Source organism: Callospermophilus lateralis, chromosome 9 (genome assembly GCF_048772815.1).
Source record: "Callospermophilus lateralis isolate mCalLat2 chromosome 9, mCalLat2.hap1, whole genome shotgun sequence".
In the NCBI taxonomy this organism is placed as follows: Eukaryota; Metazoa; Chordata; class Mammalia; order Rodentia; family Sciuridae; genus Callospermophilus; species Callospermophilus lateralis.
In genome coordinates this window covers 97,695,487-97,712,647 of record NC_135313.1, presented here as the reverse complement: position 1 = coordinate 97,712,647, position 17,161 = coordinate 97,695,487, and the positions used below count along the sequence as shown (strand labels likewise).

The 17,161-nt window shown below is 35.7% G+C and overlaps 1 protein-coding gene across 3 annotated transcripts in view; it reads left to right on the top strand.

Moving 5' to 3' along the window:
* Cntnap5 (contactin associated protein family member 5) overlaps nucleotides 1–17,161 on the top strand; it is a 791,405-nt gene that overhangs the window by 169,528 nt on the left and 604,716 nt on the right. For all 3 annotated transcript variants that reach the window (XM_076865870.2, XM_076865869.2, XM_076865868.2), the window contains exon 2: nucleotides 13,394–13,498. In XM_076865870.2, the coding sequence (XP_076721985.1) occupies nucleotides 13,394–13,498 (105 nt within the window). The remainder of the gene's footprint in view (nucleotides 1–13,393; nucleotides 13,499–17,161) is intronic.

The window sequence follows — 17,161 nt, the reverse complement described above, 5'->3', positions numbered from 1 at the left end:
AGATTTCCAAGCTATGCTGTCATCAAAGTTAAACTTAACCTTTCTCAGGGAAGAAAAAAAAATGAACTTTCAAACCAACTTCTTGTCAGGATCATTCAACTTGCAAAGTGGCAAAGTACATTGTAGAGTGGATAAAAAAGAAAGAAAGAAAAAGCAATGAATGCATTTCAGTTTGAGGTTATTGAGACTTAAAATGATGACTTCTCATGTTTTGCAGTGACATTAAAGTTAAATGTCTTGGTTCACGGCCACTTACCACTCCCTTCATCTCCATTAATCTTTGCTCACAGTTTTGAAATACACCACTTTCTGTCTTGAGCAATAAAATGAAATTTTCCCGGGGTTATAATTGCTTTCCAGTGTGTCTTTTCTCATGTTATTTGATTGCTAAAGATTTTCTCCAAAATAGAAGATATTTAGCGAACACAAAGCAATGTATTTTCCTGCAATTTTTAATCTGTTCATGCATAATTTGAAGGGTTGGGTGAGGGAAAAATGGAAATTGAACTCATCTGACCGTGACAGATTTGCAAACTCTGAATACAACTTACATTTTATTGATGTTTTTAAATTATAGAACCAAATACCTGGACATGTACATATAACATTTATAGCATTTTATGTCTTGATAGCTACAGTCAACGTTTGCTTAAGAATCACAATTGTAATTTGGGATGAGCAAGAAGAGTATTTTACAAGGAAAAGTAGAACATGCTGGAGCATTTTGCCTGAACGAGCTTTTATTTTTAGCCTGTCCCCAAGAAAATCATTATCTAGAGGCCTGAGGTGTCTCAAAAAAATCATTGTACTTGAGTGCTTGGTAGATCACTTCACAAAGTCCTGAAGGATCCTATTCGATTCTACATGGGTGGGCTCTCAGGACCATAGTGCAATTGGTGAAGTATACTGTTGGAACCTGGCCTCTCCCTCTTTTGAGATGCAAACTTTCTCCAGTGTGCAGTTTTAACAAATGGCAGAACAATACAGTCTGGTCCAGTAAATGACACCCAGGATTTTTGAGTTAATGTGAAAAGTAGTATCTCCAAAATTGAAATGTGGTAGTCAGAGGATCTCTGAATAGTTAATTTTTACCTCCATGTATACATTGTTGTCTACTCTCACATCTTTTATCTTAGATATATTTTTAAGAGCAATACTATATTAAAGAATGAAAAAAGAAAAAAGTGATGGACTTGGGATTTAGCCTGAATTCTGCCCAATTCCCTTCTTTCCAGTAAAGAAATTAAACTAGAAAAATATTCTAAACAAACAAACAAAACATAAACTAGATCTCTCCATCACAGATCAAACAGAACCAGTAGGTGAAGGGAAACCACCTATGGCAGATTATGGACCACCCTGGCCAACAAATAATTTGCTTCCACCCTCCAAGTACAGAAATCCAAACTAAGAGAAAGACATAGTGATGAATTATGATAAAGATGATTATTCAAATTGACAGTATTTTGATGTTACAACTTCAGGATTCAAATGTGTGCACTTTCTAAACATTATTTTCTTACTCAAAAATATTTACAGAGGTTTACTGGACAATTATAATTACAATGTTAGAGCTGCTATTAACCGAACATTTTCTACATGCCAAGCACTGTTGATGATTCATGATTATCCTCATTTGTCATGATCACCTTGGCGGCAGGAAGGGAGGCAAGTATCATCATTTTCCAAAACGGAAGGGAGGGATAATGAAGCAGAGGAGGGACTGGATTTTTCTAAATTAACCAGGCTAGTCAATACAGTAACCAATGTACAAGCAGGGTGATGGTGCCCACCCATGTGATAGTCTCTTTCTATTCCATGTGGCTTACATGCTCATAAGACTCCCAGGCTACACAATCAGGCTGTCTTCCAGATTCTTAGGTATGTTCCCAGCACTCTCTGAGACTTTGTTTCTGCTCTTGAAAAATGAGAGGGTGTTGATGACTGGGATAAATATTTTGGAGAGAATATGTCTTTGCCTCCCCAGGTAATACGGTGGGACCTGAATACTCATGCTTCCTCTTCTCAGTGACCACCTTGACTGTCTTACCTACCTGATGTTATAAGAATGTATTTAGAAATCTTACATATGTAAGGGATGATAATGACAATCTCATCAATATTGTCTTCCAGAATGCATAGTGTTGCTTTCATTCCCCTATGTGACTCAGGCAAATGAGATAAATATTGCTCAGATATTTTGCATTTTAGAAAGCTGTCTAGACTTTAGTTCCTACTTGGATTTTAGTGCTAATTTAAGATTGTCCTCCACTTATTTAAAATTCTGATAGATAATTATTGAGTGAGTGCTTTTTGGTCTTCACTGTAAAAGTCATGAAGACAGAATGATGAGTAAGACAGGGTCTTCTCTCCAAGAGTCATCTGTTACTAGTTTGACATCATCTTCCAAACAAATGTTCCTTGTTGTGATGGTAATCCTAGTGGAGGGAGAATACAAGACACAAAAGATCTCAAAAGCAGAAAGAGGTTCTCTTCTCTGGAGACATCAAAGCACACTTCTGAAAGCATTTGCATTGTGTGGTGAGCAAGAGTTAGTGGGAGTGCAATGAAGAGGAGGGACAGAGAACTCTCAGATATGGAGGGTCACAGTGCTGGAACCCACTATGCCCAAAATACTGCCAATAGATTGTCAAGTCTCAGCACAGACTGAGAAATTAGGAGTGTCAGAAGATGAAATAACCAAGAGTCAGCTCACAATAAAACCTAGAAACTGTAATTTTACTCCAGAGGCATGAGGAACTACCAACCTCAGATCAATGTCATTTTTCATTATCTTAAATATAGAACGCATTGCTCACCTGTCTTTGGACAATTAAGGAAGCATCACCTTATAATGTCTTATGGCTTGTCATGTTTAGTCTTATGATAATACTTATTTTATTTATCTAAAAGATAGATGAAGAACTTTATAATTTGACAGTTGTTTAAATGTATGACCATTTATCACTTCTGTATTGCTTGATTTAGAGAATTAATTTTAGAAACTGATTTGGGAACTTCCCAGTTCTCCAGAATAACGAAACAGATCACCAATGAAACCAGAAATCTTGAAAAAATCCTTCAATTATACCATCCTTTCAGTTCATCAGGTCATGATTATTCCCATACAATATAGGTAGATTTTCTTACCCTCTTTCCATTCATATTGTCATTATTTTTTAAAATTAGCCTTTATTACATCTTCTTTACTATTTCTATATCCCCTGATTGACTCTTCTTGCCACAAATCTTGCTTGCTCCTTACCCTGCTGCCTTATTCTCACCCCTGCCATATGCCCACACGTACATAGCCCATTCTTTGCAATGAAATGAGAGCCAACTTTCATAAAAACAAACAAACAAACAAAAAAACCCAAATCGATGTGTATCTCTTGCATGAAGTGATGTTTTCCTGCTTTTTAAGCTTAGTATCTAAAATCGAAAGCATGGTGGATTATTTAAATATGTCTACATTATATATTTCAAAGATGATGCCATCTTGCCACAACTTCTGTAATGCTGCAGGATAGCCATGCTTCCTCTTCTCCTTAAGGGTCACCAGACCAAGTACCATATAGCAGGAAGTCCAGACAACTGTGCTTAAGTGATTGCTTGTTGTACGCAAGAAAAAAAAAGTACGATAACACTTGGAAGTGTGTTCTGTTCATCTTGGATCATAAGCGATGCATAAATAGAATAAAGAATTATCCTATGAATTTTGAACAGGTGATAAATTGTTAAAACCATACAGCTGGGCAAACTTTAAAAGATACAGTAGAGGGTACAGGGACATCACTTTTCAAAGACCCTGTCTGAAATTGAAGATGTTGTGACTGAATCTAAGGCATTATTTTAAAAATGAAGGACACTAATGTATATGTTCAATTGTGTTCCAATCACTGGGATATTTTATATGAATTGCTTCTTATTGTCCTCACAGAAATCCCATACGTAATTTTTATTCCCATTTTATACAGAGAAAATTGAGACTAAATAACTTCCCAAAGGATATGTAATTATTTAAATGCATGATCAGGATCTGCATTCAGAATAAGCTGGATTCCAATGTCTGAGCTCTTTACAAATACAATAGAACCCCCAACACACACTTGCACACATGCATGAAGTTATCATGAAGGATCACTTCTCTGTCTCTGGCCTGCCATTATTTTCTCATCTACAAAGACCAATAAATGTCAATGCTTCTTCAAACTTTCAGGACATGTTTATCACATTCACTCATAAATGGCTGACATTGTGATCACTGATTATGCTAGAAGCCAGCTGGCCAGTCCTCTACTTTTAACCAGTTATTTTCATCAATTTTCAATGAACAGATTGTGACACACAGAGATTGCAATGATTCTTTGAGGAATACTATACCTAGATCCATATGAGATGAAGAGGATTTTATGACTGTGTATGGACTGATTGAGCTGCACTTTAAGTTCATGGTTTCCTGAGTAACCAAGAATTTTAGAGTAATTTAGAACCATTCGATACAGGATCATGATTAGCTATTGGAAGTTTAGCCCATTGTATTAAAAAAAAAAAAAAAGAATAGATTTCTACTGAGAAAGACACAGAGAAGAAAATCTTCAACTCTGATGAGAACTGAATTGAAAGAAACAGTATCTTTAAAATTTTCCCACTCTTTTCCCTCATGTTAATATTCTGCACATAATCATTTGAACAATTCACTTTTTAAAGTGAAAAGAAATCATCTCTACCTGTTAACTTTCAAAACTTTTTATCTTTTACATTTTCCTATTTTCCAAGTCTTGTGATTCATACTATCCTATCCATTCATTTATTCAGCTTGCTTAAAAATGCAATAAATTTTAGGGCTGGGGATGTGGCTCAAGCGGTAGCGTGCTCGCCTGGCATGCGAGCGGCCCGGGTTCATCCTCAGCACCACATACAAACAAAGATGTTATGTCCGCCGAAAACTAAAAAAAAATACATATTAAAATTCTCTCTCTCTCTCTCTCAAAAAAATGCAACAAATTTTAAACCAGATTTGGCACTGTATTTCCTAATGCTGTGTGTGTGTACGTGTGTGTGTGTGTGTGTGTGTGTGTGTGTGTGTATTGTATAGTGTTGATATGTGGAAATAGGGAAGATAGGGTTGTATACAAGCAGAGTTGAATTTAGGAAACAACTTTCAGGTAGATAAATTTTTATGTTTTCGTTTTTTTCAAAGACTTTTTTTTTTCTTATCAGACATTTCTAAAATCCTCCAAAGAAATCTAGACACAACTTTCAGCTTCTCATATTCCAGAAGTTTCTAATTCTTTTCATCTACAAATCTCACCATTTCTACACCCTAATAAAAAATGTTCCATGTTCTCTAGATAATCAAATTAACCTAGTAAGGGCTATTTATAACCTTATGGGTTTAATAACTTGGTTATGTTTGAGTTTAGGTGCCATCAGGATGGTACTTTGGAGGGCATGATTCTCAGACTTCTCAGCAGCAGACCCCTGACTTCTGACCTCTGCCAGTTGGGCTTTACTCTTTGGCCATCAACAAGGCCAAAACTGTGCTTAGCAGGGACTTACCAAGTGCAAATACCCCTCTCTCCTCTTTCATCCTCATGGTGCCATCTCTGGAAGCCAAAATTAAGGTTGGCATGCTTTATTTTCCAGGAAATACATTGAAAGCAGGATTCTAAAAGGAAAAGTCTAAAACAAACGCAGCTTGCTGTCTACCTGAGAAGACTACTGCAAAAATCATCATATATGTGAAAAGGATAAATTAGAATCAAATTTTGGGAACAAAAATGTGAGCTTGTATTTGTGAGATATTTTCTAAGTAAAAAGAAACAAATAAACTTGATAAGGTCTGAGTCTTTTATTTAACAAAGATTTATTGAACACATGTAGTTCCACATACTAAGTCTTAGGGAAAATAAATAAGTTTAAAAATTCCAGTTCAGCATGACATTTTATATTCTTCTCATAATTAGTACACTCTGTGTCTCACATATGAGGGAATTAAGAAACATTTGTTGACCTGGGTGCAGTTGTGCATACCTCTAATCCAAATGACTCGGGAGGTTGAGGCAGGAGGATCAAGAGTTCAAAGCCAGCCTAGACAAAACCGAGACACTAAGCAACTCAGCAAGACCCTGTCGTTAAATAAAATGCAAAAAATAGGGCTGGGGATGTGGTTCAGTGGTAAAATACCCCTGAATTCAATCTCCAGTACACCCCATCAAAAAAAAAAAAAGAAAAGAAAAAGAAACATTTATTGAATTGAGAAAGTCATTGATGAATTAGATTTAAAGATAGAAATGGAAAACAAGTAACAGTGTGATCTGAACAAGATATCTTTATCTGAGAATTAAAACAAAACAAATCAAAAAACAGTGGTGGTATGGGAAAAAAAATGGGTGGGGAGACTTTAATACAAGAGAGAATGGTGTTTGAGAACTATTGAGTTTGCACTAACTCTGGAACATTCCTGGACAGATGTTCTTCATATATTAACAATATTAACACAAGGTAGCAATATTAACACAAGGTAGTCAGTCCAACAGGAGCTTCTCCTGCCAGTTTGTGACAAAGGACTATGTTGTGGAGATCCAGAGCAGGTTTTAAGATAAGCAGTACACAGAGTCACACAGACTTTGGTTCAAATTCCAGAACCCTCTTGTTAATCCCTAGACAGGACTAGACCCTCTTCTGGATGTTCCTGCAGCCTTCAGTGCCCCATCTGTCTGCTGTGAATGGCATGTCCACCTCTACCATGTTTGAGGGATTTGCCATAAGCCTTCCACTGAATTGAAACTGAGGGAAACTATGACACCTACTAGGTGCTCGCTTAAAGTATGATAAGGGAACAACTGAACAGTAATCACTGTCATTTTACAGTTGAGGAATCTGAAATGAGGTTTAAAGGTAAAATGAAACCTATTTATAGATCAAGCAAGGGAAGTCCAGGACTCCTGGATTCCTGTCCAAATGTTATTTACGTGTATTTACATGCTATTGTTCACAAACAAAGGCAATTTTGGTTGTGTGATTGTTGTTGATGTTTTGTTTTGTGCTGGGGATTGAATCCAAGCCAAGGCCTTCTGCTTGCTAACTGCAAGTTCTACCACTAAAACTAGGCGTTTAATCTCTTCTTTATTAAGAAACGTAGATGCTTGGTTTCTTGAGCTCAGTTCTGTGTTTGACTTTATTCTGTCTTGGCATGGCAAAAGCCTCACCTTGAGTATTCATCAGATGGTCAAAAAGCAGGTGTTGTAAAGGCTTGGAGATGAAGACCAGTATAGACCTTCTTTTCATGACTTATTTTAGAGAGCTATTGTTTTCTGGTCTGCCCATTATGAAGCAATTTATCTTTTGAGGTTTCCTTGTAGAAAAGGGCGACAGGGTCAGATTCAAGCGTAATATTGTAGTATTTATTTTTGTTGTTTGCTAAGTGAAATTATAGGTAGCAAGGGGGGGAAAGAAATGGAGCTAAAAGCATGAGTTATCACTTCTAAGCACCATTGTAGGCACTCTACAAAATGCATGGTTTATGTCTTTTAAACAAAGTAGGCCATTAAGTGTGCGGTGCTAAGGGGAATTTTATCTTACCTATAAATACAAGTGAATCTTTTAAGCTCCAAATCCCCATATACAGACAATTTACTGTGGTAATCAAGACAGTGCAAACAATTTCACTTCAGCACCATCTGTAACTCAATTGGTATTTTAATAATAATGAATAAAAATATATGCTGGCAACAAAAAAAATGTTACTTAAAGTAGAATCATCTTAAAGAGTCAATGATAATTTCTAAGAAGCTGTGTAAATATCGTAATTACCCAGACTTCTTTTTGGTGTGTGTGCCTTCATCTTTTAATTAATGTGATAGGAGACCTCTAGCACTGAACTGTACACATATATTAAGGAACAAATTATCCCCACTTCTTCAGATTGCAATACTAAAATGCCTAAGTATCTATGCAAATATATATTCATAGGCAATCACATTAAGTCTCATTTATTTTTCTGTTCTTACCTCTTTTTTCTTTCCCATTGTGCTTTACTTTTTGTCTGTTTGCCTTAGGGAAATGAGGGACTTAGTGAGGAAGGAAGACATAAGGAACGCAAAAAGATTCAAATAGTTTTGAAAGTGATAGACTATCCTTTGTCAATGTTTGTCTGTTATCTGGGAAATGCGATGGTGTTTTTCCTTTTGCAAAAAAAAAAAAAAAAAGAAAAAGAAAGAAAGAAAGAAAGAAAGAAAAGAAAAGAAAAAGAAAAAGAAATTAAAAAAAATTAAAAATGAAACAAATAAAAAGTCACCCATTAAAACAATTCTTCTGAAGAATAATATAACTCATGATTACCTGCCTTATGAAAAGGAAGCAGGTAACTGACCCTGTGGTCACCAGGAGACAGTGAATGAACTTGAGTTTTGGTCCAGGCTGGTCCACCGATTATCTGGATAATCCTGAACAGTGTTATTCTCTTCCCTCATTTGTGAAGCAAAGATTTAGATTTAACAAACGTAGATGTGACTTCTGGGTCCTGAAATTCTTTTAGTCTATGAATACAAGGCAGATTATCTGCAAATAGCCCTGGGGTTGCATAAACAGCGACTGAACTGTAACAGCAGAGGAGCCTCAGTCTTACCCACAGGTGTGGAGTTTTATCTGCACAAGACAGTGTGCAGCAGGCGGGGACCTTTGTGCTATCAAGAAAAACAGTGAAGATGGCACAGTAGGTGGTTATTTTCTGAGGAAAAATGGAGAAGCATACGTCACCTTTGAATCAGGGGTTGCGTTTTGAAAATTGCCTTTTAATTTCATCTAAAGGTTGGGAGAAAAGGCCCATGAAGAAGATTTTTGAAAGCTCATTTTGAAAATGTTCAATTACACCAATGTATCCGTGGTTTCTTGGAAAATCCCTTTTTCTTGAAAGCAATTTTTGAGAAAATGCTTAAGGTCTATCCTAAGTGGTCCCACTGGAAGTGAGTAGGAGAGAAACCTGATGTTTAGTCCCTGAGTATTTTTTTTCCCCCGAAACGTTGAACACCTCCCTTTGGACCACAGTTTCTTCACATTTTCAGCTTTCTCTCTAAATACAGATAAACACATACACACATTTCTGGAGGAGAGAGTGATGCATTTAGCATTGTGCAGCCTCACTGTCAGAAGGCTGAGATGCTAGTGGAACCTGAAATTGAGCGATAACATAGATTTGCTTATTGGAAGCATGCAGGAAGGGTGGAACAGATGGTATTTCCTTTCCTTCCTTCCTTGCCATGTGTTCGTGTGATGTCGAGCCAGCCTCCAGGAGGAGGCAGATCCCAGGCTCTGTGATCCTTCATCCCCTCATTCCCCTCCACTTCATCTTCTACTGCTCATCTGGCCCATTGTAAGCCTTTAGTGCAAAAGAGCTATCTGTGATACCAATTCTTGGGCAGGTTTCATGGTACAAAAATGAGATCCCAGAAATAAGATTGTTAAAATAGTTGTTCTCAATTACAGCAAGATATTACCAGCAATTCATATACCACTTTCTGTTCTCATTTTGGGCTTTATACTTGACAAAAAGTTGTTTTTTTCCCCCCTCATCTATTCTAATTCCATCTTTAAAATGATTCTATAAATGCATTTGGCAGAGATGATTCTTTATTTTACAGACAATGAAAATAAAGTTGAATTCACTTGAATCTATTATATTGAGTCATTGCGTCAAAAGAAGAAACAAATCTAGGAACCAGGATCTCCTAGTTCTAGACACCCAGATACTTTCCACTACCCCAGGCTATTCCAAATCACAAAATAAAATAAAACAAAACCTAATGATTGTTTTCATGTATGCTGGGTCATTTCTCTTCTGCTTTAAGAATAGGAACCCTGTCTAAAATCATACCCATTTTTAGATTTAGGATGTTTACATTGTAAACACTTTTGAGAAGAGTCATGTTCCAGTCTCTTTTAGGTGAGGTCATCAAGTTATTCACTTGACTCAGAGATGGCAGAGAGAACTACGACTCTGCTCTAGATGGAGAGTGACGTCATCTTTCTTCCTTTCTAATTTGAAAATTTCCCACTCTTATCCTATTTTGAGCAAGGAGTTGAAGTTCAGATAGTTTCTCTCAAAGCCACTGTTGAAATGCATAGAGTGTGTGAGGAGGTGCACCCTAAAACAATAAAAATCTCCTCTAGACCTTTCCCTTGGCATAGATTGTGTTTCATGTATTTACTTATTTCTGAAATGGAACCATTAACCTCAGAGGCTGAGACACAAGGCAAGCCGTTTTCAGAGGAGGAAGCGTGACAGCTTTGCCATGACACCAATGGGCCCTGGAAGCTGAGTCCTCCCTACGGCCAGTGCCTTGTGAAGGAAGGAAGGGCAGAGGGTTGGAGGAGATGGCAAAGATCACTTGTCTGAAAGGCTGGACAGTGAGTACCAGTTTTAGCAACTGGGCTCTATGCTTAGTGAACATTTCCTAAACCTCCCCGTTTCTTTATCTGTTTACATCTTTATATTTCTGATAGGTCTATGAGCTCTATAAGATTTGAAAGCTTTTTACTCAGCTCTGTCCTTAATGTTTCTCTGAGGATAGGCACAACATCAGGTCAGATATTTGCACTGAATTAAATGACCGGGGTACATCCATTTCTAATATTTCATGGGCATTTTAATAGTTAACATATTCCTCCAAGCACAACTATAATATGAGGAGAAAAATTATACTCCAGGGTTGTTTCTTAAGTGATGTGTGACTTGAGATGACTTGAAATTTCTACAGAAGTACAGTTGATTCTGCTGCAATATAGTGTATGCATTTATAAACACAACTGGTTAATTGTACAATAAAAAATCTTAGAAGAAAGGACTGACGGCATGACAGATGCAATTCCACAGCATGTACAATCAGAAAAATGAGAAAGTATATCCCTTTTATGTATGATATATCAAAGTGCATAAGTGCAGTTTACTGTCATGTATAACTAATTAAAACAAATTTTAGAAAAATTAAAAAGAAAGGGATTAAGGTAAAATAGGGTTAGGAGCACCATACGCAAAAGGCATCGATGACACATAGAATATAAGAACCTAATAAAATGATAGCAGAGTTGTAGGTATATTAAACATTTTAGAAATACATAAATGCAATAATAAATAGGTTCCTTTGCCTTTAAAAGATTCACAGTTTTCTTGTGGATTTGGGTGTCAGAAGGGCTTGAGTTTTTGCAAAGTGATGGAAAGGTGTTTTATGAAATGGAATGATAGTGATAACTATAGAGGTCAATGGGGGAAGCTCATAACACAGTAGTGAATTTTAAATTCTGTGTTTATATTTGATAACTGTATGTTTGTGTGTGGGTGTTGTGTGTGTGTGTGTGTGTGTGTGTGTGTGTGTGTGTTTGGAATATACATCTAAGGTTCATTTTCCTGTATTTATCTGATATTTCCTGATGATAAGAGTCAGAAGTAAATTACAACATCCACATTATGTTTAAATTGTTTCCTAATATATAAATAAAGTAAATATGTGTTTTCAAGCAAGTGCTCTGAGGTGAGCAATCATCATCTAACATTTGTGTCTTATACCAGGAGTGAAGCAGTCACATGCTTTGCTTTCTGTTCACAGAGTGACCAAAACTACAGAGATACCAAAGTAGTGACATCTATGTTCTTTCTCCAGTGAGGATCTGGTGTTGTCTCATGTTTGTCAAATACCTCAAAATATTTTTCAAAACATTTCTGTTTGGAGAGAACTCAAAATACACTTTGCCAGTTGATTTTTTTTAGCACTCTTAACAAACAAGAAATTAATTCTTATGCTTCTAATTAATTTTTCCTGCAATTAGCTAAAATGCAGGTCTCTAAGAATTTGTTAGATAATCAAGCATGAGCCAATATGAATGTTCTTTAAAAACATATCAAACCAAAGCTTCCTAAGAAGTTTACCTGCAAACTGAACAGCACATTCTGATTTTGTTTTGAATGAGGTATGTGTAGGTCTCATGAAGTCATTTCTCAATGTTCTGCAGAATCAATTTTGTACAACATGGAAAAAAAAAAAACAGGAAAAGAATGTTGGTACTCTGAGGCTGATGGTTGATTGATTGATGATTGATCCTTTCTTCTCTTCCTTTCTTCCTTCATCATTCACCATACCATCCTTTTCACAAACTTTTCTTCAGGACCTATTATGTTGCAGATTCTTTGCTAGGAGCCCACAAAGAGTGTGCTACCTAGTGGAAGATAAAAACAAAATAAGGGATTATTATATAAGACTAAGATAATCTATTGTTCTGGCCACTTTTGTGCTGTTCTGACAGAATACCTAAAACTGGGTCATTTGTAATGAATAGACATGTATTGGTTTACATTTCTGGAAACTGGAAAGTCATATATAAAGGTTCTAGCATCTAACAAGAGCTAATTGCCATGTGATCACATGGTAGAAGGCAAGAGTGTAGGAGACCACATTCCCGAAAGCCCTTTTTAAGGCGTAAAACCCACCTATGAGAATGGAGCTTTCACAGCTGAATTATCTTTTTGAAGCTTTCTCCTGTTTACATTGCTAGAATGACAATTCAATCTCAATATGAATTTTGGAGGGTACAATATTGTAACCAAAGCATCAATATGCTAAGAGTGAAGGACAGGATCCTCTATAAGAAATTGGATGGTCATGGCATTCGTATCAATCTAGAGGGACATATAAGGAGTCAATACCATGTCTATGCCAGTGACCTCACCTGTCTCATATTTGGATTTTATCAAAGAAGCCTTAGAAAACATGCATATCACATTTAGAATAGTTGGGTTGGTAGCTATTGAAGTGAATATCAAATTTAAGACTGCAAAAAAAAAAAAAAAACAACTCTGAGACTATTCTCTAATGCTGTAGAAACTATAAATGAGCTGCTAAGATGAGTGACTTATTTTCCAGTGGTGTTCACAAAGCAGAGAGTAAGCTATTCGAAACAATCTTATACCTCTACATACAATTACTAGAGGAGAACTTGAAGACCAGAAAATAAACATTTACATCTATGATGGTCTCCCTTTCTATAGAATAAGTACAAGTGTAATTAAGTAATGCTTTGCTCAAATGGTCAATTAAAGGAATGAATGGATAACTGGACTTTTGAGTCAGACCCACCTAGGTGGATGAAACACTCCTAGGTGAGTCTTGGGACCACAGAAAACCTACATGAAACCCTGAACTTCATTGTCACCATTTGTGAAAGAAAATCACACCTGTCCTTCAGACTTCTTGTGAGGAGTAGATGCAATAACACAAGGAAGGAAGTGGGGCCTGACTTTATGCAGAGAAAGTGATTAATAAATGATGGTCGTTAATGTCATGATTGCCCTCTTCATGGGCAATCTAATCTCTTTTTCTCTCTCTTCCTATCATTCTAGACAACTGTGATGACCCATTAGCATCCCTGCTGTCTCCAATGGCTTTTTCCAGCTCCTCAGATCTCACTGGTACCCCCAGTGCAGCTCAGCTCAACTGGAGAGTTGGTAAGTAGAAGGAACAAAATCCCAATGCCAAGTGCCAAATGAGAATACCACAAACACAGGAGAAAAAGTGATCATTTCATATACTGGGTTCATGTCCAAAGGCAGTGTTCAGAAGATGTGGAAGGACCAGGGTTAAAATTTAACAGAATCATACTTCCCGTCACATAATGGAAATCCAGAGAATGCCTTTCTTTTTTTTTTTTGATTATAAGAAGCCTTTGCAAAAATGACTTTTAAAAGGAATTTGCTTTATTTTTATACTTTGTGTATCTAACACAAATAGCCACCCAAACATGTTATTATAACAAGTTTATAGAATAATGAAGTTCATTTAAAATTCCCAACTTTAATTTTACTATAAAACTAATATTGCTATCTTTAAGAGTATTCAAAATACTATTAACTCAAAGTAAGAATTCAATCTATAATCTTAGTAGTAGGAGATAACTGTGGTTAATTACCTAGTATGTAACTTTACAAATGCTGACAGAAGTCAGGGTAGACACTCTGAACTAGCCTCTGATGTAAAATGCCCTTAACAAATGCGATATTGGATGTCTGGACATTACTATAGGAGAACTTGAAAACCAGAAAATAAACATTTACATCTATAATAGTCTCCCTTTCTATAGAATAATACTTTAATTATATATGGGTGTTGATTTTTATAATGTATATGAAAAATATAAAGATAGAAAAGGTGATATTTGAATTACTTTAGTTTTAAAGACTAATTATCTGATAACATTTGAATATCTGATTAAAGTTATAAACTTTCTCCTAGGTGAAGAAAAAAATGTATGAAACTTCAAAAGACCCTTTTAGGGTCTATTTTAGAGTTCATATTAATTTCTCTTGACCATTATTTCATTGGTATGTTAGACCAACCACATTAGTAAATTTTTCATTGTTGAATCATCATTGCATCCTGGAATACATTTTAATAAGTGATTTTGTAATTTTTAAGTGTGTATTTTTAAGTAATGAAAGATTTGATTTGTGAAAGCTTTCATTTATATTTCATTTTTGAATATAATGGGACCAGTAATTTAAAAGCCAGCAAGGGTCAAAATTTATTTGAAAAAGCCATTTAAGAATACAGACAATCTTTCATATTTGAACACTCAAAAATACTTATTAAAAACTACTTATGTGCTGAACATGTGTAGACTTTCTTTTCTTGTCCTTATTCTGTAAACATTGTAGGATAACAAGAATTTACCTGGCACTTACAACATCCTAGGTATTGTAAAGATCAAAGAGATATTATAAATCATCAAAGAGATGTTTTAAGGTATATATGCAAAAATGTGTATACATTGTATGCAAATACTACATCATTTTATACCACAGACTTGAGCATTCACGGAATTTGGTACCAGAGGAGGACTGTGAACCAAACCACTGTGGATTCCAAGGGATGATTGCATTATTCTAAAAGCAAGAATGGCCAGTTAGAAAGAGAACAGAAAAATATTAATAAAATTTTATAATAACACTGACCTTTGATGATTATTCTGCTACAAATTTTATGAATAATTTTACCAATATCATGATAGAGGTAACAAAGTCGTTTTAGAATAAGCAATGTGACTTTTTACTTCAAGGAGGGTCCCTGAGGCTAAGAGAAGTTGCATGATTTGCCCCAAATCACACAGTAGGAAAGAAAATACTTGGATTCAAACCTAGGTAATCTGAATCTAAGTCTCATTTTCACAATCAGCACATTAATAAATTGATTCACAGGTACAGATTAAAGAGGGTGAAGTAGAAAGAAGAGATTTTATTCTCTTTTATTGCTGAGTAATATTCCATTGTGTGTATATGCCACATTTTTTTATCCTTTTATCTATTGAAGGGCACCTAGGTTGGTTCCACAATTTAGCTATTGTGAATTGTGCTGTTATAAACATTGACTTGGCTGTGTCCCTGTAGTATACTATTTTTAAGTCCTTTGGGTATAGATCTAGGAGAGGCAGAGCTGGGTCAAATGGTGGTTCCCCGCTGTTATATATAAATAATGAAAAAAAATCGCCACCCGGAAAAAAAAAAAAAAAAGAAGAAGAAAGAGAAACTAATCCACTACAGTTCAGACTGTAACACTTATAAAAGTTACAAGTTACTTTGAATTACTTCAAGTCACTTACCTGCTCTTGATATCAGCTTTTTATCTGTGAAGTAGGCTCAGAATGACTGCCTTGTAGCGTTATGTGTAGAAAGAAACCAGACTTGTATAACCAAAAAGTCTTTCCCACTGCAGAACAGAGAACTGGAGTAGAGCAAGGAGGTCCACTGTTCTTTCAGAAAGAAGCAGTTGGGGAGACTCACAGTTTCTAACAGAGCTTACTGGGATAGTTTGTCTCAATTCCATTCAACCCCTGGGCATTTCCTGAGAAACTGTGGGTCTGGTCATAGGCAGCTCCTTCCTTATTGGAGAGGTAGTGACTAGGAACAAGTGTCTTCGCTGCAATAGATAATAACCCTGCTCCAGTTCATGGGGAGGCTGGGTGCCTCAGTCTAAAGCCCCTATGACTGTGTGAATAGGGAATTTCCACTTCTCTCCTCTCTCTTAACAGTCTAAATCCTGAAAGTTGAATAGACTCAGTCCTAGTGATGGGATGCATTGACTTCATCATCCAACACGGAATTCCCTTCCTTCAATGGGGGCCCAACCCTCCCCTCACAGAAGAGTAAACTCAAGCTCTATCCGGTATTGTATCACTGGTTCTCATTCCAGGGGTGCACCATTGAATCACCTGGAGAGCTTTACAGGGAGCATTGCCTGAGCCTATCTCCCAAATATCTGAATTAATTGGGATGAGACTCAAGCAAAGATACCAATCAAGTGAATAAATAAAAGCTTTCTGAATGATTCTAGAATACAGTGATAGTGGCAAACCACTACGTAGGAGGAATTCATGGGTAACAAATCCTTCTATCACTATTTACTGAGCACCTTCAATTTGTTAGTCATCATGCAAAAATTCTGACAGAGAGTTAGCAAGAATAGGCAAAAACACTAGAGTTGACATAGATAAAGAAGACTATAATTAAAACCTGTGATATTAATTAACTCCTAACATATGTGATTGATGATAATAAGGATATTATAATATTTTATATGGCTTCTATTTATGGATATATATGTATGTATAAAATAAATTATATATATATATATATATATATATATATATATATATGCTATCCACTATATTTTTAGTAGGGCATGCAAGATTAAAATATATACAAATAATTAAATATATAAAAGTAGGAGTAATATATACAGAAGTATATATATATATATATATATATATATATATATATATATATATATAGGGTTGGGCATGGATACACACATACGTATACACACGTAGTCGAATGTATATATGTGTATACTTGTCTTTCAGTATCCATGCAGTTTTGTTTTAAGACCCCAATGCATACAAAATCTATGAGTACTCAAGTTTCTTAGATAAAATGGTGTAGATTTGCATATAATCTATGTACACCCTCCTGTATAATTTAATTAATTTTTGGATTACTTATAATATGTAATACAATGTAAATGCCATGTGAATAGTTACTCTATATTTTATTAGGGAATAAAAACAAGGAAAAAAGTGGATACGTGTTCAATTCATAAGCCATGATTTTCAAATGTTT